Source organism: Prunus mume, linkage group LG8, assembly GCF_029339155.1.
Source record: "Prunus mume cultivar Tortuosa linkage group LG8, ASM2933915v1, whole genome shotgun sequence".
NCBI lineage: Eukaryota > Viridiplantae > Streptophyta > Magnoliopsida > Rosales > Rosaceae > Prunus > Prunus mume.
In genome coordinates, this window is record NC_142705.1 from 8,423,108 (window position 1) to 8,444,729 (window position 21,622).

The window sequence follows — 21,622 nt, forward strand, 5'->3', positions numbered from 1 at the left end:
TAAACAAGATGATCCACCCACGACAAAATCTGAATGTTGCATTCATATGAGTCAGTAGTCTTTGAACGTTTAAATAAATAAAAATAACTATTATTAGATTAAAGACTAGTTATGTTAGAGTGCTCATTACGCCTAGCTATTTAAGAAATAATAGAAATTTCCTGAATTATCATCATTTATTCGAAAGACAAAAGTATGTCAGAGTGCTCATTGTGCCAAGCTAATCAACCTTTTGCTTTTTCCTTATCATTTCTTGGAAAGACAAAAGTATGTTCTTCACTTATAAGAAAAGTCAAGTTGTTGGTTAGTTACTTCATCATTTACTCCACCGCGTGTACCTTTGTTCTTCTAAAGGATTTTATACGTTTTACTGGTGAGGTGACGCAGAGTTTTACCAAAACGAGGAATAACTTACTCTTTTTTTTGTTTTTAAAGAAATAGCATCTTTTTATAACGATTTCTTGAATGAAAAAAAAATAGCATTTGGTATTTGCAACTTTCCTTGACGGGTCGTGGTATTTGCTGGGCTAGTTCATTTGACAATCGGCATCAACTCGGTACTTTATTAATACGCTGAACTGAAACGAAGAAATTGCAAACAACATAACTTATTTTGTTCTCCAGGAACAGTTTTATCTCGAGAAACAGTTTTTCATATTTCTGTTATTTCTTGCACCATTGGCGTCACTAACAACAAGTAAGATAAGATTGAGTTTTGCATTGTTGGGTTTTTGCGCTAATGTTAATTTATTTATTTCTTTGATCCCAAGTTACGTCAACTTATTGCTTTTTTTTTTCTTTTCTTCTCATCTTAGGCTTTGGATTGAAACCTAATAGAAGTTTAGCTTTGGATATTGCTTTATACGTATGGCATTGGCAGTAGGCGGGGGTGCTCTAAGAGCAGCATTTCAAATGCTGCTTGATGCGGTTATAGCAGTAAAGGCGGAGACTACCATGTTTAAGCCTCTCCTTGGAAATATCAAATCCACACTAGACGCTTTACAGCCAATGATAAAAGACATAGAAAAATATAACCCAAAGGAGGGGCTAGAAAATTATGCAATGCAAATGGAGGAAGGGGTAAATCTTGTTCGCAAGTCCAGCAAGGTTGGTGTGTGGAGCTGCCGCAGGAAATATAGATACACCAAAAAACTTAATGAATTGGATAGACGTCTTCAAAGACTAGTGGATATGTTGAAAGTGCAGGGCATAAGGGATGTCAGGGAGACCTTGGTTTCATTAAGGAATATAGAGACGGTGCTGCATCGTATCGAAGGGAACTTAGTGATGCAAAATCAGTCTGAAAAAATCAATGGTTGGTCTGCTGTGCCTGAACCTCCACCGGTTACAGTCGGGTTGGATGTGCCAGTGAAGGAATTGAAGATAAAGCTTCTTAAGGATGATGTGTCCATGCTTGTGCTGACTGCTGCTGGTGGATGGGGGAAAACCACATTGGCAAAAAAATTTTGTCAAGATCAGGAAGTAAAAGGTATCTCACTCTACTTTTTTTTTACACTTCATTTTTAGTCTAGTAATAGTGATATGAAAGGATGAAAGTATCATTGCTTATATTTACACAATTGGAGACATATTTAAATGAGCTTCTAGCGACACCTTTCTTATATCTTATTTTGATAGATAAATTCAAGGACAATATCTTCTTTGTCACTCTTTCCAAGAAGCCCAACTTGGACCTTATTGTACATGAACTATATCAACGGAAGGGTTCCCAGGTGCCTGCTTTCCAAAACGAAGTAATTGCGGTTAACTGGTTGCAACAATTTCTGAAGGAAACAGTACAAAGTCCTTTACTGTTTGTCCTGGATGATGTTTGGTCAGGATCAGAGTCCCTTCTTGAGAAGTTTGATCAATTCAAATTGTCAAATTACAAAGTTTTGGTCACGTCAAGATTTGCATTTCCAAGATTTGGTTCTCCATATCATTTGGAATCATTGAATGATGCAGATGCAATGGCTCTTTTTCGTCATTCAGCATCCTTGGATGATAAGACCTCTTATGCTCGGGAAGACCTTTCGAGAAAGGTGATTTCTTTATCCGCAAAGCACAACATATGTGCTTATTTATGTGTCACGAAGGTCAAGAGATTATATGTTTGCTTTTCATATAATTACATATAGGGGTTTTTTTTTCTCTACAGGACGCTCGTCTTTTATATACAAATTCATCTTTTGTTAAAAGGATGGACGTCCGGCTCTGAGAATTCATATATATGTGTGTGTGTATTTGTAAAACAACCATGTATATATACATGAGTGAATAGTGATCACTTCCATTTATCATATCTACCTGCAAAAGATTATACGTTCATTTTAAGTAGACAATTACTTAAACCATTTTGTCATCTTCATGAAAACAATTTAGACACTACTGTTTTGGGCCTGCACTCAAGTATTGATTGACTTCATTTGGAAAAATTGACTGCAGATAGTAGAGCTCTGTAAGGGATTTCCACTTGCCATTACGGAGGTTGGAAGATCACTTCGCGGCCAGCCTATAGAGATCTGGCGAAAAAAAGTAATGGAATGGTCTAAAGGTTCTTCTATACTTGCATCTAACAGTGATTTGCTTGCTTGCCTCCAAAGCAGCTTAGATGCCTTGGACAAAGAAAAGCCTATCCTCAAGGAATGTTTCCTAGACTTTTGCTCATTTCCTAAAGATCAAAGGATCTCTGCTGCCACCCTCATAGATATGTGGGCTGAGTTATATGGGCTAGACGAACCTAGTCTGTCCATTGCAAACCTCTATGAACTAACCACCCAGAGTTTAGCTAATCTTGTAGACAAAAGGTGTGTAGGATTCCATGTTCCTCTTGTCTGCTACTATCACTCCACTTTTTCCCTTATATTCACGACTCACTGCTGCTTATAATTTTCTGTTCCAATATTTATGTTGAAGAAATCTCTTATGAGAAAATTATTATTGAACATCCAGGAATGAGAGGGAGGCGGATGGCTATTACACTGAACACTTTGTTACTCAGCATGATATGCTTAGAGAGTTGGCTATCCATCAGGCGAGCCAGGAACCAATAGGACAGAGAAAAAGACTAATTATAGACATACGTGGAGACAATCTTCCTAACTGTCTGACAGAGGCAAAGCATCAGCTCATGCAGGCTCGACTATTATCTATCTCAACTGGTTGTCCCATCCTTCTCTCTCTATAGTAAAAATGCATACGCACACATGTTCACATATTCGCACACACGTACACTCGTATGTGCGCCAGTAGTACTTCCGCACATTTCCCACACTCACACCTTATAGCATGTTTTTTGCAGATGGAGCGTTCTCCAAAAAATGGCCAAACATGCAACTACCAAAAGTAGACGTTCTAGTTCTAAATTTTGAAACAAAAAGCTACGCCTTACCCGAATTTCTGAAGAAAATGGATAATTTAAAGGTACTAATAGTCACAAATTACGGTTTCTTACCTTCTGAGTTAAATAATTTTGAACTGCTTGGCTCGTCATCAAATCTGAAAAGAATTAGATTGGAACGCATTTCAATTCCTTCCATAAGCAAGAACCTCAAACAGTTGAGAAGTGTACAGAAGATATCTTTATTCATGTGTAGCATTGGTCAAGCTTTTGGTAAAGGTTCCATCCAAATTCTAGATGCACTGCCAAATCTAGCCGAAATGCACATAGATTATTGCCATGATCTGGTGGAATTGCCCGTGGAGCTTTGTGATCTTATTCGCCTTAAGAAGCTTAGCATCACCAACTGTCATAACTTATCCGCCTTGCCTGAAAAGATTGGAAAGCTAGTCAATTTGGAAGTGTTGAGGCTCAGGTCATGTACAGACTTGTTAGAGTTGCCAGGCTCGATTAGGAACCTTAAAAAGTTAAACTTTCTCGACATATCCTATTGCTTTAGCATTAGGGAGTTGCCTGAACACATTGGTGAGATGTGCAGTTTAAAAAAGCTCAACATGAGACAATGCTCAAGATTGCAAGATCTGCCTGCATCAGTTTTGGACCTTGAGCAGTTGAAGAATGTAACATGTGATGAGGAGACGGAAATTTTATGGGAACCCTTCTTACCCCTTCTCAAAAACATACACATAAAGGTGCTCAAAGAAGATATCAACCTAAATTGGCTCCACAAGCATCCATCTTGAGTATATTTGCTATTTGTACTCACTCCATATGTAGTATATATATTACTCCTTGAGAGAAGAATAAACCCTAATTACTTTTAAGTTTAGACTCCTGCTTACTCTTTAAAACCATTTATCGCGAGAACAGTAGAATATACTAGTGTTGATTGTCCTATTGTTGAATTGGATAACTCTCTTCAAAAATTTCTAGGTATACTGAAAGGAGTGCACGGAGAGTAATCAGCCTGAGAAGACTTCCTTTGCCTTCAAAATAAAATGCAGAATAGACCTGATAAGTTATTGTTCAAATACGCTTATTTGAAACCATTTTGCTCTCTGGTTTGGTTTTTCTTTACTTTACTTTGGCTAGGGTCGCTTTTGTGTTGAAATAGGAAATAGCTTCAAACTTTTACCATTCAATCAATTAAGAAGCTGTAACATAGCAGCTCATGGAAATCTCTCTGCCTCCTTCGTTCTTGTTACAAATACAAAGAATGAACTGTGGCATCATTGCAATTTATTTGGCATTTTAATAGTTAACATGGACCTCATGAGAAATAAAAATAAAAATTTATAAATAAACCCAATCCTAGACATGTATTTATAAAAAAACCCAAACACTATTTAAACATAGAAACACACTCAAAATCAACCCCAAAGTCAACAATTGTATATTTTTTAGGTGTGTTTATAAATAGGTTTTGAGCGTGTGTAATGATGGGTTTTGGGTGTGTTTATAAAGTGTTTTGGGTGTTAGGTTTTTTTATAATTTCAGCTTCCATTTTGGGTGTTTTAGTGAAACTCCCAATAAAAATAAAAATGTAGCCGGACCTAAGATAATATACAGCCTTGTATTTTTTTTGACCTGTAGGACCAATTTAAGCACTTGTAATACAATTCGGACCTATTTTCTTCATTTTCTTTTTAGGCTATGTTGTTTTCTTCCATTCTTCTTTCAACTTGTCTTAAATTCAGCGAGTTATCCAATTGAATCTAATCCTAGTCCTAGATGCCAAACGAGACATAAGGGTTGAATAGTTCTTTCACATCAATTTCTCTCCACACTCACACACCATATAGCATAGAGTTTGCAGTTGGATCGTCCTCAACAAAGTGGCACAACAAGCATCTACCAAAAGCTGAGGTTCTAGTTCTGAATTTTCGGACAGAGAACTACGTATTACCCAAGTTGGTGAAGACATGTTCATGCTGAAGGTTCTAAATAGTCACAAATTATGGTTTCTTACAAGCTGACTTAAGTAATTTGAAGCTAATGAGTTCTTTACCTAATCTAAAGAGAATAATATTAGAGCGGATTTCAGTTCCTTCCATAAGAAACAACTCCATGTAATTGAAGTTGTAATTCAATTGCCCAAGGTTTGACCGTTAATTCATGTATTACCAAGTTGAAGGTTCTAAAAAAATTAATCTTTCTTGACATATATAAATGTTTGAGCATTGAGGAATTGCATCAAGACAATATTGTATCTTGCTCCATATTTCAAGTCATTGTTGGGGAAAGCAGAAGCAAAGTAGCTAAATTGATTAAGAGATTATAAACAAGGATTACAATCAGAGCTATGATTAGAGTTGTTGTACAAACGGCTTTTTCTATCAAACTTCTTACTTGAAAGGATCAACTACATAAAACCAATTCAACTTTGGGGGTTATTTCACGTTGGTACCCAAGTTTTGAAGACCCTGCAAACTCATACCCACACTCACAGAAATCCTACATCCAAGCCCCTCCGTTAACAAGACCGTTCAGAATTCTGTTAACTGCTGATGTGGAAAAAATGAATCCCACTTTTTAAGTTGATGTTGCAAAAATGACCTCCACGTGTACTGAAAATTTAATAAAAAAATAGTTTATTTTCAAATCAAAATATATAAAATAATAAAATCATGGACAAACTACATAAACCCCCAACCTATAGGTCATTTACAAGTTCATACCCGATTTTGGGGACATTTACAGTACATACTCAACGTCATGGAAACCCAACAAATTGACCCCTCTGTTAGCCAAACCGTTGGTGAATCTGTTAAATGCTGACGTGGCACCATTAAGGGTCGTTTTAAATTAATACTCAACCTTTTAAATTTTTCACGGGCATACCCGAACTCATGGAAAACTTTATTTGCTATAAATATTGAGGCGATTTGCTCTCGCCTAGCTCCAACGCGCACCTATGCATGCCTTTGAAAACACTTATCTCAATAATAAAGTCAAAGCTTCGTTCGACGTATGATACACGCAAACAAGATAATCCACCCACGACAAAGTCTGACTGTTGCATTCATATGAGTCGGTCTTTGAACATCTAGCTAATAAAGAAGACTATTATTAGAATAAAGAAAACAAAATTAGGAAACTATATTGTGTCCTCCCGACACGTAATTCTTAGCTAAATCACAATAATAAAGTTGGAGCAATTCACATGAAATTCATTGTTCGACATATGATACACGCAAACAAAATAATCCACCAACGACAAAATTTAAAGGTTTCATTCATATAAGTTGGTCTTTGATGTCTAGCTGAATATTATTAGATTAAGGGAAACAGTAGGACACTATATCGTGTCCTCTCCGCACATAGTTCTTAGCTCAATCACAATAGTAAAGTTGAAGCAATTTCACATGAAATTCTTCAGTTGGATGCATTATACTGGTAAACAAGCTATTCCACCCACCACAAAATCCGAATGTTACATTCCTATGAATTGGTCTTTGAATGTAAACAAAGATAACTATCATTACATTAGCTATCCTTTTGCCTTTTCTTTAACAAAGATAACTATCATTAGATTAAAAACTAGTTATGTAAGAATGCTCGTTGCGCTCTAGCTATTTAAGTTTCACCAAAATAAAAGAAATTTCAAACAAGGCCCTGTATTAATCTAATTATCCTTTTGCTATTGTATCCTCCCTGCACATAATTATTAGCTCAATTACAATAGCAAAAGTTGGAGCAGTTTCGCATGAAATTCTTTGGTTGGACGTATGATACAGGGGCGGAACTACACTATGGAACTGCAGCCTAGTGATGTTTTGAGGAAATCTAATAGACTGGCTGTGAAATTGGTTTTTAAATTGAAGACCAGCCAATCAAGTTAGGACCTTGCATCACCGCTAAAATTCACAAATTTTCAAATTCAAAGTGTGCTAGTTTATTTACGTTAAATCAATTGGTCAGTTTATTCAAAGTACCAAGCTATGATTATATTTGGCCACACCAACTCCCAATCTTCAGATTTTTTAATGCCCACCCCTAGTTCATAGTGTGCCACATTTATCCCAATTAAGTTTCTCCTTAATATTAATTATTTAGAAAACCTAAGAGGAAAATTTAGATTTGGACAATAGAAAAAAAAAAAAAAAAAGTTCATCATTTTTGGTATCTATTCAATACCTCCACATGAGTATCCATAAAATAAAAAATAAAAAAATAAAAAAAATCCAAATTTTTATGAACTTTGGTTGCAGGAGAACAATAAAAATACACTTTTAAATAAGTACACTTGGAATTCTAGTGTTGAATATAATTTCATTTTGATAATATTTGTTTTGCGATTGCATTTTTAATATGTATTTGTTTTATATTAAAGTTTATTGAAAATTCGAGTGGCTTATAAGATTTAAAGTATACTTTTATTTTTAAAAAACTATAAAAATTATAAGTAAAATAAAAACGATGATTAAATTTTAAGAAATAATAGAAATTTCCTGAATTATTAGTTCTTCTTGTTGCTTTTTCTTTATCATTTCTTCGAAAGACAAAACCATGTTCTCCACCGCGTGTAGTTTGCTTTATAAGAAAAGTTAAAGTTGTCGGTTACTTTATCATTTACTCCACCGCGTGACGCGGAGTTATCAAAAAAAGAAATATCATCTTTTTATAAAGATTTATTGAATTAAAAAAGAAAGCGCATTTGATGACGGCTGTTAGGTTTGAAAGGTCTTTGCGAGTTTCGTAGACGGCCCGTATTATTTGCTGGGCTAATTGAATCCGATCGTGATTGGCTGGGTCAAGGGGTTGGTCCAATGTCGGTCAAGACTCGTCCAATTTATTTATACCTTATTAACATTGGCACTGCAATGCAACCAAGAACTGCAAACAACATAACTTATTTATTTTCTGCTCCGGATACAGTTTTTCGGATTTCTTTCTTGCGCCATCGGCATCAGTAACAACAAGTACGACAAGATTGGGTTCTTGCGCCAATGTTAAGTTATTGATTTCTTTGATCCCAAGTTACGTCAACTTTTGCTTTTTTTCTTCTGCTTCTTATCTTAGGCTTTGGATTGATAACAAATAGGAGTTGTCTGATTTTTGCATTGGATATTGCTTTATTCTTATGGCATTGGCAGTAGGCGTTGGTGCTCTAAGAGCAGCATTTCAAATGCTGCTTGATGCGGTTATAGCAGTGAAGGCGGAAACTACCGTGTTTAAGCCTCACCTTGGAAAGATCAAATCCACACTAGACTCCTTACAGCCAATGATCGAAGAGATAGAAAAATATAACTCACAGGAGGGGCTAGAAAATTATGCAATGCAAATGGGGGAAGGGGGTAAATCTTGTTCGCAAGTGCAGCAAGGTTGGTGTGTGGAGGTGCTGCAGGAAATACAGATACACAACAAAACTTGATGAATTGGATAGATGTCTTCAAAGACTAGTGGATGTGTTGAAAGTGCAGGGCATAAGGGATGTCAGGGAGACCTTGGTTTCGTTAAGGAACATAGAGACGGCCCTGCATCGTATCGAAGGGAACTTCGTGATGCAAAATCAGTCTGAAAAAATCAATGGTTGGCCTGCTGTGCCTGAACCTCCACCGGTTACAGTCGGGTTGGATGTGCCAGTGAAGGAATTGAAGATAAAGCTTCTTCAGGATGATGTGTCCATGCTTGTGCTGACTGCCGCTGGTGGATGTGGGAAAACCACATTGGCAAAAAAGTTTTGTCAAGATCAGGAAGTAAAAGGTATCTCAACCTCCTTTTTTATATTACTTTTTTTTTTTGTCTAGTAGTGATATGGAAGGATGAAAATATCAGCCGTGTAGATAGCATATTGCTCATATTTACAAGTGGAGACATATTTAAATGAGCTTCTAGTGACACCTTTCTTATATCTTATTTGGATATAGATAAATTCAAGGACAATATCTTCTTTGTCACTCTTTCCAAGAAGCCCAACTTGAACCTTATTGTACATGAACTATATCAACGGAAGGGTTCCCAGGTGCCTGCTTTCCAAAACGAAGTAATTGCGGTTAACCGGTTGCAACAATTTCTGAAGGAAACAGGACAAAGTCCTTTACTGTTTGTCCTGGATGATGTTTGGTCAGGATCAGAGTCCATTCTTGAGAAGTTTGATCAATTCAAAATGTCAAATTACAAAGTTTTGGTCACGTCAAGATTTTCATTTCGAAGATTTGGTTCTCCATATCATTTGGAATCATTGAATGATGCAGATGCAATGGCTCTTTTTCGTCATTCAGCATCCTTGGATGATAAGACCTCTTATGCTCGGGAAGACCTTTCAAGAAAGGTGATTTCTTTATCCGCAAAGCACAACATATATGCTTATTTATGTGTCACAGACGAAGGTCAAGAGATTATATGTTTGCTTTTCTTATAATTACATATAGGGGTTTTTTTTCTCTACAGGACGCTTGTCTTTTAGATACAAAATTCATCTTTTGTTAAAAGGATGGACGTCCGGCTCTGAGAATTCCTATATATATATGTGTGTGTGTGTGTATTTGTAAAACAACCATATATACATGAGTAAATAGTGAACACTTCCATTTACCATATCAACCCGCAAAAGATTATACGTTCATTTTAAGTAGAAAATTACTTAAACCATTTTGTCATCTTCATGAAACCAATTTAGAAACACTTGTTTTGGGCCTGCAACTCAATAGTGATTGACTTCATTTGGGAAAATTGACTGCAGATAGTAGAGCTCTGTAAGGGATTTCCACTTGCCATTACGGAGGTTGGAAGATCACTTCGCGGCCAGCCTATAGAGATTTGGCAAAAAAAAGTAATGGAATGGTCTAAAGGTTCTTCTATCCTTGCATCTAACAATGATTTGCTTGCTTGCCTCCAAAGCAGCTTAGATGCCTTGGATACAGAAAAACCTATCCTCAAGGAATGTTTCCTTGACCTGTGCTCATTTCCTAGAGACCAAAGAATCTCTGCTGTCAACCTCGTAGATATGTGGGCAGAGTTATATGGCCTAGATGAACCCAGTCTGTCCATCGCGAAGCTCTACGAACTAACCACGCAGAGTTTAGCTAATCTTGCAGTCACAAGGTATGTAGGCTTCCATGTTCCTCTTGTCTGCTAGTATCACTCCACTTTTTCCTTTATACACACGACTCGCTGCTGCTCATAATTTTCTGTTCCAATATTTATATTGAAGAACTCTCTTATGAGAAATTATTATTGAACATCCAGGAATGAGAGAGAGCCGGATGGCTATTACACTGAACACTTTGTTACACAACATGATATGCTTAGGGAGTTGGCTATTCATCAAGCGAGTCAAGACCCAATAGAACAGAGAAAAAGACTAATTATAAAGACATGTGGAGACAATCTTCCTATGTGGTTGGCAGAGCAAAAGCATCAGCCCCTCCAGGCTCGACTATTATCAATCTCAACTGGTTGTCCCATCTTTCTCTCTTAGTAAATACGCACACACGTACACACAGACGCACACACATACTACGCACTACGACTTGAATAGTACTTTGGCCCATTTCCGACACTTACATATTATATTGTTTGCAGATGCAGTCTTCTCAAAAAAATGGCCAAATATGCAACTACCAAAAGCAGAGGTTCTAGTTCTAAATTTTGAAACAAGCAGCTACGCCTTACCCGAATTTCTGAAGAAAATGGATAATTTAAAGGTTCTAATAGTCACAAATTACGGTTTCTTACCTTCTGAGTTAAATAATTTTCAATTACTTGGTTCGTCATCAAATCTGAAGAGAATTAGGTTCGAACGCATTTCAATTCCTTCCCTAAGCAAGAACCTCAAACAGTTGAAAAGTGTACAGAAGATATCTTTATTCATGTGTAGCATCGGTCAAGCTTTTGGTAAAGGTTCCATCCAAATTCTAGATGCATTGCCAAATCTAGCCGAAATGCACATAGATTATTGCCATGATCTGGTGGAATTGCCCGAGGAGCTTTGTGATCTTATTTGCCTTAAGAAGCTTAGCATCACCAACTGTCATAAGTTATCTGCCTTGCCTGAAAAGATTGGAAAGCTAGTCAGTTTGGAAGTGTTGAGGCTCAGGTCATGTACAGACTTGTTAGAGTTGCCAGGCTCAATTAGGAACCTTAAAAAGTTAAACTTTCTCGACATATCCTATTGCTTTAGCATTAAGGAGTTGCCTGAACACATTGGTGAGATGTGCAGTTTAAAAAAGCTCAACATGAGACAATGCTCAAGATTGCAAGATCTGCCTGCATCAGTTTTGGACCTTGAGCAGTTGAAGAATGTGACATGTGATGAGGAGACAGAACTTTTATGGGAACCCTTCTTACCCCTTCTCAAAAACGTACACATAAAGGTGGTCAAAGAAGATATCAACCTAAATTGGCTCCACAAGCTTCCATCTTGAGATTTTTTTTATTTATTTTGTAAATAGTAGAGGTATTTCTTTGTGAAAAGAAACAGTGTATTAACTAAATGTTCAATTGCGGGCTTTGTTACAAACGTGTATGCTCTTAGTGTGGAATTGTACTAAAGTTTCCTAAAAAGAACACTTACAATTTCCTAGCAAATTACTAAATGTCGTCCTACAGAGGGTTTCAATCGGGATTTCCCACAGAACATTATATGGGAGGAAGCCTTGACCCAGAGAGTCTTGCAAACAACATATTCGTTTGCCATTGACAAGTGAGAAAAGCATATGGACTCCTTTTGCATTGCTTGCTTCCAAGCCTGGTCCTAAGAGTCTCTCACTTGTTCCTTATTTGTAATCTGCCTATTGTCTTACAAGTTCAGATTGAAACAAATACAAACTTTCAGATCTGAGTTGTTGTTGTAATTATGGATCCGGTTACTTTAGTTGTAGGGTCTGCTCTAGGAGCAGCATTTGAAATTCTGTTTTCTGCCGTTCTAAAAGCGAAGAGCACAGCCAATATGTTTCAAACACACCTCGGAAATCTCAATGCCACGCTAGACTCGTTAAAACCAGTGATTAAACAGCTAGAATCTGCCAATCGTTTGGTTCCCCTGGAGAAGAGCCTAGAAAATTTTACAACAAAAATGGAGGAGGGCAAGCAGCTGGTTGATGAGTGCTGTGAGGTGTGGAGGATCAACCTCATCAAACAGAGTGAATACAAAGACAAAATTCTGGCGTTGGATGGCTCTTTACAAAGACTCTTAAGTATACTGACATTGCAGTTAGTAAGCCATCAAACTATGGTGCTCAACCGAATTGATGGAAATGTTGTGGCACAAAATCAAAATCAATTTGGAGTTCGGTGTGCAGTACCTCCGCGTCCACTGGTTACTGTTGGCTTGAAGAAGCCTTTGGATGATCTGAAGATGAAGCTTCTTAAGGATGGACCGGTGTCAATATTTGTGCTCACGGCTCCTGGAGGGTGCGGGAAAACCACTTTGGCAACAGTGTTTTGTCATGAGCCGGAAGTCAAAGGTACCCTGAAATTTAACATCATTTTATTTTCATTAGTGAGATTAAAGAAATAAATTATAGAAATCATTTCCTTGTTTGTACAAGCATAGATAAATTTGGTGACAGTTTTCTTAATTATGTGTACTTGGCTAGATAAGTTCAAGGAAAACATCTTCTTTGCCACTGTTTCAAATAAGCTCAGCTACCTTATTGTTCAAGAACTATGGGAACATACAGGAGTGCAGGCACCTGCTTTACCAAATGAAGAAATTGCATTTAAATGGCTGCAAAAGTTTGTGACGGAAAGAGGACAAAATCCTTTACTATTGGTCTTGGATGATGTTCAATCTGGATCAGAATCCCTTCTTGACAAGTTTAATGAATTCCAAATGCCAAGTTACAAGGTTTTGGTGACATCAAGATGTCAATTTCCAAAATTTGGTCGTCCAAATTCTCTAGAAACATTGAAAGATGAAGATGCAATGGATCTTTTTCGTCGTTCAGCATTCCTACCAAATACGAGCTCTAACATACCAGATGATATTCAGAATCAGGTGAGTTGTTAGTCTGAATTTCAAACATATATGCTTAATTATGCATCACAAAAGGGGAAAAGGAATTATGTCTACTTTTTTTGCACAAAAGTGAACACATCGGTTTTACCATATCTGCAAATAGGCATGCATGTAGAGTGCTTACTTTATATTGTTACTAAATCTAAAATAAGAATGAAGAAAAGTTGAAATTTCTCTTCTTCATGAAACCATTGATATGATTTAGAAGAAAGAGTTAAAATTTCTCTACTTCATGAAACTATTGATATGATTTAGAGAAAGTTGAAATTTCGGTCTGCAATCAAATGGTAATTGAGTTCATTTGGGACACGTGTACTGCAGATCGTAAAGTTGTGTAAGAGATTTCCACTTGCCATTACAGCGATCGGGAACTCACTTTGCAATCAACCAATAGAGATCTGGAGAAAAAGACTACTGGAATTGTCCAAAGGTTCTTCTATTCTTGAGGCAGACCGAAAGTTGCTTGTTTACCTCAAAAGTTGCTTGGATGACTTGGATAAAGGAATGACTACCGTCAAGGATTGTTTCATAGACCTTGGTGTATTTCCTCAAGACCAAATAATCCCTGTTACTGCCCTCCTTGATATGTGGGCAGAGTCATATGAGGGAGCTGAAGATTTTATGTCCATTGCAAACCTCTACGAGCTCACCACTCGCAATCTGGCCAGTCTTGTAGTCACAAGGTATGCAAGCTTCTGTGCCTTTTCTCTTGTATGATATAATCAAGACTAGATGGTACTAGTAACTAATTTTCTATTGCAAATATGCATTTTTCAAAGTTTATTCTAAGAAACTAAAATTTTGATCATGACCAGGAATGAGGATGCGGATGGCTACTATAGTGAACATTTTGCTATCCAACATGGTATGCTTAGATCGCTATCAATCCATGAGAGTCGTCAAGACCCGATCGGACAGAGACTGATTATAGACATACATGGAGACGAGCTTCCAACATGGTGGAAAGAGAATAAGCATAAAACGAAGAAGGCTCGATTAGTATCTATTTCAACTGGTTGGCATATCTCCCTTTCTTTACAAAATACATCAACTCACACACACACAAACACAGGGGCTAGTTTAGTACTTTCACATTAAGTTCTCCCATCACTCACATCATATAGCGTATGGTTTGCAGATGGATTGCACTCACCAAAATGGCACAACATGCATCTACCAAAGGCTGAGGTTCTAGTTCTTAATTTTCAGACAGAGAACTATGGTCTGCCCAAATTCGTGAAGAAAATGTCCAAGTTGAAGGTTCTAATAGTCACAAATTATGGTGTCTTCCAAGCTGACTTGAGTAATTTCAAGCTTTTGGGTTCTTTGGCTAATCTGAAGAGAATAAGATTAGAGCGCATTTCAATTCCTTCCATAAGCAAGAACTCCATGCAGTTGAAGAGTCTGCACAAGATATCTTTATTCATGTGCAGCATCGGTCAAGCTTTTAGCAACTCTTCCATCCAAATCTTAGAGGCATTTCCAAATCTAGTGGAAATGAACATAGACTATTGCAATGATCTGGTGGAATTGCCTGCCAAGCTCTGTGATCTTATCCGCCTAAAGAAGCTTAGTATTACCAATTGTCATAAGCTATCTGCCTTGCCTGAAGAGATTAGAAAGCTGGTCAATTTGGAGGTATTAAGGCTAAGGTCCTCCACAGAGTTGGAAAGGCTTCCAGGCTCGATTAAGAACCTAAAAAAGTTAAGCTTTCTTGACATATATAATTGTTTGAGCATTAAGAACTTGCCTGAAGAGATTGGTGAAATGAGTGGTTTAAGAAAGATCAACATGGGACAATGCTCAAGACTGCAAGAGTTGCCTCAATCAGTTCTGAATCTTAAGGAGTTACGGGAAGTGATATGTGATGAAGAGACAGAAAACTTATGGGGGGAGCCTTTCAAATCCAGTCTCATAGACATAAACATAACAGTGGCAAAAGAACAACACAACCTTAATTGGCTCTACTACAAGCCTTAACAAATGTTGGTGCAATGTCTGTGTGATTTGTGTTTCAATATTTCTTTTTCCTACCTTTCTTCTCTTTTAAGTTTTTTGGTTTTCATTTTGCATTGTAAAAACAAAGTGAATGAGAGGATTTGGATTTACCACCATCAGTTTGTCTTAGTTTTTGTCTCCACGGGTCCTATCTTCTCAGTCTGGACGAGCCATTGGAGGCACTTTGAGTCAGGCAAAAACCTGCTCTGATACCAACTGACGCAGTGAAATATAGGGGAATAGGGAGATCGAACGATAACCCTAAAGTACCAACATTGGAATCCACCAAAAAATTGAGTAAAACTAAAGGTATTTGATTGATAATAAGATAGATAATTTAGGATGCTCCAATGCATTCCTTTTAAGAGAAACCCTAGGACTTGCTTGGAAAACTAATGAGAAACACACTTGCTAGGAAAGCTAATTAGAAAACTAAAAGGAAAATAATAAAAGTTTCCCAAAATATCCAAAAAACTTTAAACGCGGAAAAGTCAAAGTAAATGATAGAATTTGTCTAAAATAGCTTATATGTCACAGCAAAACTATGAGTTGCACTTGTCATGCCTTTTTCTTTGAAACGATAGGTCATGGGCCCAATTTTGAGCTCGGGGCTCATACTTGCACAAATTGTGCTTTGCTGCCGCGACGATGTGCTCGCTTGTCCAACTGTTCCTCGATCAACTTGGCCATGTGTTCTACATCAGAAGAGAATTAGATTGGAATGCATTTCAATTCCTTCCATAAGCAAGAACCGCAAACAGTTGAGTGTACAGAAGATATCTTTATTCATGTGTAGCATCAGTCAAGCTTTTGGTAAAGGTTCCATCCAAATTCTAGACGCATTGCCAAATCTAGCCGAAATGCTCATAGATTATTGCCATGATCTGGTGCAATTGCCTGCCGAGCTTTGTGATCTCATTCGCCTTAAGAAGCTTAGCATCACCAACTGTCATAACCTATCCGCCTTGCCTGAAAAGATCGGAAAGTTACTCAGTTTGGAAGTGTTGAGGCTTAGGTCTTGTACAGACTTGTTAGAGTTGCCAAGCTCGATTAGGAACCTTAAAAAGTTAAACTTTCTCGACATATATCCTATTGCTTTAGCATAAGCAGTTGCCTGAACACATTGGTGAGACATACAGTTTTAAAAAGCTCAACATGAGACCATGAGCAGTTGAAGGATGTGATATGTGATTCAGAGACTGAAATTTTATGGGAACCCTTCTTACCCCATCTCAAAAACATACACATAAAGGTGGTCAAAGAAGATATCAACCTAAATTGGCTCCACAAGCTTCCATCTTGAGATTTTTATTTCCTCAATAAATATTTTAGCTGCCTCTGCTGATTTGTGTTTAAATTTTGCATTTTCCCTGAATTTAATTTCCTCTCTTTATGGTTTATGTTTTTCTTTTTTTGGGTAAATAGTTGAGCTATTGCTTTGTAAAAAGAAACAGTGTATAACTGAGTGTTCAATTGTGGGCTTTGTTACAAACATGTCTGCTCTTATGTGGTCGTCAATGGCCCCACAACCTTTCAGTGTGGAATTGTTACGAAAGTTTCCTAAAAAGAACACTTATAATTTCCTAGCAAATTACTAAATGTGGTCCTACTGAGGTTTCCATCGGGACTTCCTAAAGAACATTATATGGGAGGAAATTAACCAAATGTGGTCCTACTGACTTTACTAAAACTTTGACTAACTTGACTTTGTCGTCAATGGCCCCACTTTCAGCGTGGAAGCTCATTTTACTTGTTACGAAAGTTTCCTAAAAAGAACACATAATTTCCTAGAAAGTACGACCGAGCTTTCCTTATTGACCCAGAGATTCTCTCACCGATATATTCATATTGTTTTTCTTGGGTCCCAAATCTCTGTCAAGAGTCTACCACTTTCTCCACAATTCGTAATCTGCAAAGACATAGACTGATTTCTTGTCTCAGATTAGACTCAAACAAATACAAAGCTTGAGAGTTGGGTGTTGTTTGAGTGTATTTATGGCATTTGCTGCGGTAGGAGGAGCTGGTCTAGGAGCAGTATTTGGAGCGCTGCTTGATGGCGTTATAGCAGTGACGTCGAAGGCTACAATGTTTGAAACCCACCTCAGAGATCTCAAATGCACCCTAGACTTGTTTCAACAAGTAGATGAAGATGTAAGGCAACATCCCAACATATTGTTTCGCCCAATGCAGGGCCTAGAAAGTTTTGAAATAGAAATGAAGAAGGGTGTTCAGCTCGTTGAAAAGTGCTCCAAGGTTCGTCCATGGAATAAGCCTAGGTACACCAGAAAACTTATTGCATTGGATGCATCTCTTAGAAGACTGTTAAGTGTACTGACAGCGCACATAGCAAGTGACCAGAGGGGTCGGGTTATCAATGTGGCGACAGTGGTGAACCATATCGATGCGAATATTGCGGCACAAAACCAAAATGTAAATCAAATTAGAGGTTGGTCTGCAATACCTGAGCCTCCACCCTTTACAGTTGGATTGGATGTGCATGTGGAGGAGTTGAAGTTGGAGCTTCTTAAGGACGAGGCATCAATGCTTGTGGTGACTGGTCTTGGAGGATGCGGGAAAACCACACTGGCACAAAAGGTTTGCGAAGATCAGAAAGTCAAAGGTATGGTATATATGTATATCAATTCCTATTTTTTATTATATACAAATTGGTGAAGTTTTGATTCCTAAATTGAAAAGTTCTGTAGTTATAATCTAGAATGAATCGGTTGAAGAAAGAATTTGAGAATTGTGGACAGATTTAAATGGCAACATGGTGACTGCTTTCTTTTGTTCTACTTGGGCAGAGAAATTCAGGAGCAATATCTTCTTCGTCATTGTTTCAAAGAACACCAACTGCCTTGTTGTACAAGAACTGTGTCAAAAAACGGGATCCCTGGTACCAGCTCTCCAAGAGGAAGCAATTGCCTTTAACTGGCTGCAAGAATTTCTGAAGAAAACAGGACAGGATCCTCTACTTTTGGTCCTAGATGATGTATGGCTAGGATCAGAATCCCTTCTTGATAAGTTTGGTGAATTCAAAAGGCCAAATTACAACATTTTGGTGACATCAAGATTTCAATTTCCAAGATTTGGCCCTGCATATCCATTAGGAACATTGGAACAAGGAGATGCAATGACTCTTTTTCGTCATGCAGCATCCCGACCAGATAGGAGCTCTGATATACCGGAGGATCTAGCAAAACAGGTGATTTCTTGTTTGCATTTCAAAACATAATTTATGTTCATTTTGCCTCACAAAACAAGGAAACAAATCACCTTCATTTTCTACAAGAACTGTCCATACACGAAAATGAACAACACCAATAGCTGCAGATGCATATACTTTTATGCCTACTTTACTTATGAACTAACTCTAAACTAAGAATAAAGAAAAGTATATAGCCGGTTAACCATTTTCTTATCTTCATTAAACAATTGATATGATTTGGAGATGAAGTCAAATTTTCGATGTGCAACTCAAATAGTAATTGACTTCATTTGGGACAATTTAACTGCAGATAGTTCAGCTCTGTAAGGGATTTCCACTTGCCATTACAACGATCGGAAGATCAGTTTGCGAACAGCCAACAGAGATCTGGAAGAAAAGAGTAGCGGAATTGTCTAGAGGTTCTTCTATTCTTGATTCTGAGGATTATTTGTTTGCTTGCCTCAAAAGTAGCTTAGATGCCTTGGATGAACGGTTGGCTGTCATCAAGGAATGCTTCATTGATCTTGCTTCATTTCCTGAAGACAGATGTATCCCTGCTGTTGCTCTCATTGATATGTGGGCAGAGTTATATGGGCTAGATGAGGACTTTAGGTCCATTGCACACATCCACGAGCTAACCAATCGTAATTTGGCCAATCTAGTTACAAGGTATGCAAGCTTCTATTCATCTCGTCTTTGGTCTCTCTTCTCCACTTGACCCTTTCTTTTTTATATTTATGACTAGCTAAGAAAATAATTATGATCTTAAACAGGAATGGGAAGATGGAGATGGATGGCTATTACAGTGAACACTTTGTTACCCAGCATGACATGCTTAGAAATCTTGCTATCCATCAGACTGGTCAAGATGAAATTGGACAGGAGAAAAGGCTGATTATAGAAATTTGTGGTGACAATCTCCCTAATGGGTGGACAGAACAGAAGAATAAACCCAAGGAGACCCGCTTATTGTCTATCTCAACTGGTTGTCCCATCTCTCCTTCTTTACCAAAAACATAAACTAAGGCTTGAATATAGTACTTTTGCATTAATGTTTCCCCAAAACTTACATCATATAGCTTTGGTTTGCAGATGGATTGTCCTCGGCAAAATGGCACGACATGCATCTACCAAAAGCTGAGGTTCTAGTTCTGAATTTTCAGACAGAGAACTATGTTCTGCCCAAGTTTGTGAAGAAAATGTCCAAGTTGAAGGTTCTAATAGTCACAAATTGTGGTGTCTTACAATCTGATTTGAGTAATTTCAAGCTTTTGGGTTCTTTGCCTAATCTGAAGAGAATAAGATTGGAGCGCATTTCAATTCCTTCCATAAGCAAGAACTCCATGCAGTTGAAGAGTCTGCACAAGATATCTTTATTCATGTGCAGCATCGGTCAAGCTTTTAGCAACTCTTCCATCCAAATCTTAGAGGCATTTCCAAATCTAGTGGAAATGAACATAGACTATTGCAATGATCTGGTGGAATTACCTGCCAAGCTCTGTGATCTTATCCGCCTAAAGAAGCTCAGTATTACCAATTGTCATAAGCTATCTGCCTTGCCTGAAGAGATTGGAAAGCTGGTCAATTTGGAGGTATTAAGGCTAAGGTCCTCCACAGAGTTGGAAAGGCTTCCAGGCTCGATTAAGAACCTAAAAAAGTTAAGCTTTCTTGACATATATAATTGTTTGAGCATTAAGAACTTGCCTGAAGAGATTGGTGAAATGAGTGGTTTAAGAAAGATCAACATGGGACAATGCTCAAGACTGCAAGGGTTGCCTCTATCAGTTTTGAATCTTGGGGAGTTACGGGAAGTGATATGTGATGAAGAGACAGAAAACTTGTGGGGGGAGCCTTTCAAATCCAGTCTCATAAACATAAACATAACAGTGGCAAAAGAACAACACAACCTTAATTGGCTCTACAACAAGCCTTGAGAGCTGACTGTCCTTAACAAATGTTGGTGCAATGTCTCTGTGATTTGTGTTTCAATATTTCTTTTTCCTACTTTTCTTCTCTTTTACGTTTTTTGGTTTTCATTTTGCATTGTAAAAACGAAGTGAATGAGAGAATTTGGATTTACCACCATCAGTTTGTCTTAATTTTCTTCTCTACCTTTTTCCTTCGTACCATATACTAATGTACCTTCTATGACAAAAGACAGAGACAGTGCTCAAGGTTGCAGCAGGAAGTGATCTGTGATGGAGGGACAAAATATTTATGCGAATATTTCTCATCTTGCCTCAAAAACATAAACATATCCCCATTTCCGCCCAAAAAAAAAACACATATCCCCATTCATATCCAACCTTTGCGTCTTCCAGGAGCAGATCCTTTCTTCTGTCTAGAATAGCCCGTCCATACCTACTCCTACGTTTTGTTTCCCTTATTATTTCTTTTGAAGTTTACTAGCGCATGACTAGTTTTTTATATTATAAATTTGTATGAAAAATGAGTAGCTAAATTTACTTATAATCAGTCCATACCCACCCCTATGTTTTGTTTTTTCGTATTATTTCTTTGGCCAAATTATATTTTGATCCTTGCATTTTGAGTAATTTTCCATTAATACTTGCAATTGCGGAACCAACAATTTTTCAGAGAGAGGCAATATTTAAAAGGTTAAAAGATCAACAAAAAAACCAAATACCCTTAGAATTTAAGCAATACTAATGTCATTCATAATTCATGGAAACAAAAAATCACAAACAAACAAAATAGCAAAGCCTCTTTGAGGCATTTAGTAGAACATATGGTGGGCGCCATCAGAGGGGTAATCCCGGCCTCTCCAATGGATTTTCGGTGAGAGAAATGCAGCTACATCTCATTATTCTTTTGTGGCTCCGCCGCATTATTTCTTTGGTCAAATTACACTTTAGTAAAACAGTTTCAATTTTTGACCATTTTAGTATGTAGTTTGCTTATTTTTACTTCTTCACATACAAGTTGCCACATCAGATTTACATCTTCAATTTTAACAGAATTAACAATTGGGATCAAAAGTGAAACTACGGTATAAAAGTGAAAAATTACTCGAACTACAGGGACAAAAGTG

General features: G+C 37.4%; 4 protein-coding genes across 6 annotated transcripts; all 4 read left to right on the forward strand.

Moving 5' to 3' along the window:
* The first annotated feature begins 560 nt into the window (after nucleotides 1–560).
* On the forward strand, nucleotides 561–4,229 carry LOC103340234 (putative disease resistance protein At5g66900). The gene is made up of 6 exons (XM_089043551.1): nucleotides 561–697; nucleotides 816–1,489; nucleotides 1,639–2,042; nucleotides 2,446–2,807; nucleotides 2,953–3,161; nucleotides 3,302–4,229. Exons 2-6 carry the CDS (start codon nucleotides 868–870, stop codon nucleotides 4,141–4,143), a joined length of 2,439 nt encoding a protein of 812 aa, XP_088899677.1. The 5' UTR covers nucleotides 561–697; nucleotides 816–867; the 3' UTR covers nucleotides 4,144–4,229.
* A 3,993-nt stretch (nucleotides 4,230–8,222) lies between these two features.
* LOC103339962 (putative disease resistance protein At5g66900) lies at nucleotides 8,223–11,864 on the forward strand. Of its 2 annotated transcripts, XM_089043550.1 has the most exons (6): nucleotides 8,223–8,379; nucleotides 8,497–9,106; nucleotides 9,271–9,674; nucleotides 10,086–10,447; nucleotides 10,592–10,800; nucleotides 10,928–11,864. In XM_089043550.1, the coding sequence occupies exons 2-6, from the start codon at nucleotides 8,674–8,676 to the stop codon at nucleotides 11,767–11,769; spliced, it is 2,250 nt and encodes a 749-aa protein (XP_088899676.1). In that variant the 5' UTR covers nucleotides 8,223–8,379; nucleotides 8,497–8,673; the 3' UTR covers nucleotides 11,770–11,864. The 2 variants fall into 2 exon arrangements, with proteins under 2 accessions (XP_088899676.1, XP_088899675.1); XM_089043549.1 differs by having other exon boundaries at nucleotides 8,354–9,106.
* Nucleotides 11,865–12,054: 190 nt separating this feature from the next.
* LOC103339961 (putative disease resistance protein At5g66900) lies at nucleotides 12,055–16,669 on the forward strand. Of its 2 annotated transcripts, XM_089043552.1 has the most exons (6): nucleotides 12,075–12,810; nucleotides 12,943–13,343; nucleotides 13,686–14,047; nucleotides 14,180–14,379; nucleotides 14,503–15,221; nucleotides 16,531–16,669. In XM_089043552.1, the coding sequence occupies exons 1-6, from the start codon at nucleotides 12,201–12,203 to the stop codon at nucleotides 16,663–16,665; spliced, it is 2,427 nt and encodes an 808-aa protein (XP_088899678.1). In that variant the 5' UTR covers nucleotides 12,075–12,200; the 3' UTR covers nucleotides 16,666–16,669. The 2 variants fall into 2 exon arrangements, with proteins under 2 accessions (XP_008241547.2, XP_088899678.1); XM_008243325.3 differs by lacking the exon at nucleotides 16,531–16,669 and having other exon boundaries at nucleotides 12,055–12,810; nucleotides 14,503–15,481.
* A 564-nt stretch (nucleotides 16,670–17,233) lies between these two features.
* Nucleotides 17,234–20,655, forward strand: LOC103339960 (putative disease resistance protein At5g66900). The gene is made up of 5 exons (XM_008243324.2): nucleotides 17,234–17,982; nucleotides 18,167–18,567; nucleotides 18,881–19,239; nucleotides 19,344–19,555; nucleotides 19,663–20,655. The coding sequence occupies exons 1-5, from the start codon at nucleotides 17,358–17,360 to the stop codon at nucleotides 20,502–20,504; spliced, it is 2,439 nt and encodes an 812-aa protein (XP_008241546.2). The 5' UTR covers nucleotides 17,234–17,357; the 3' UTR covers nucleotides 20,505–20,655.
* The last annotated feature ends 967 nt before the right edge of the window (nucleotides 20,656–21,622 follow it).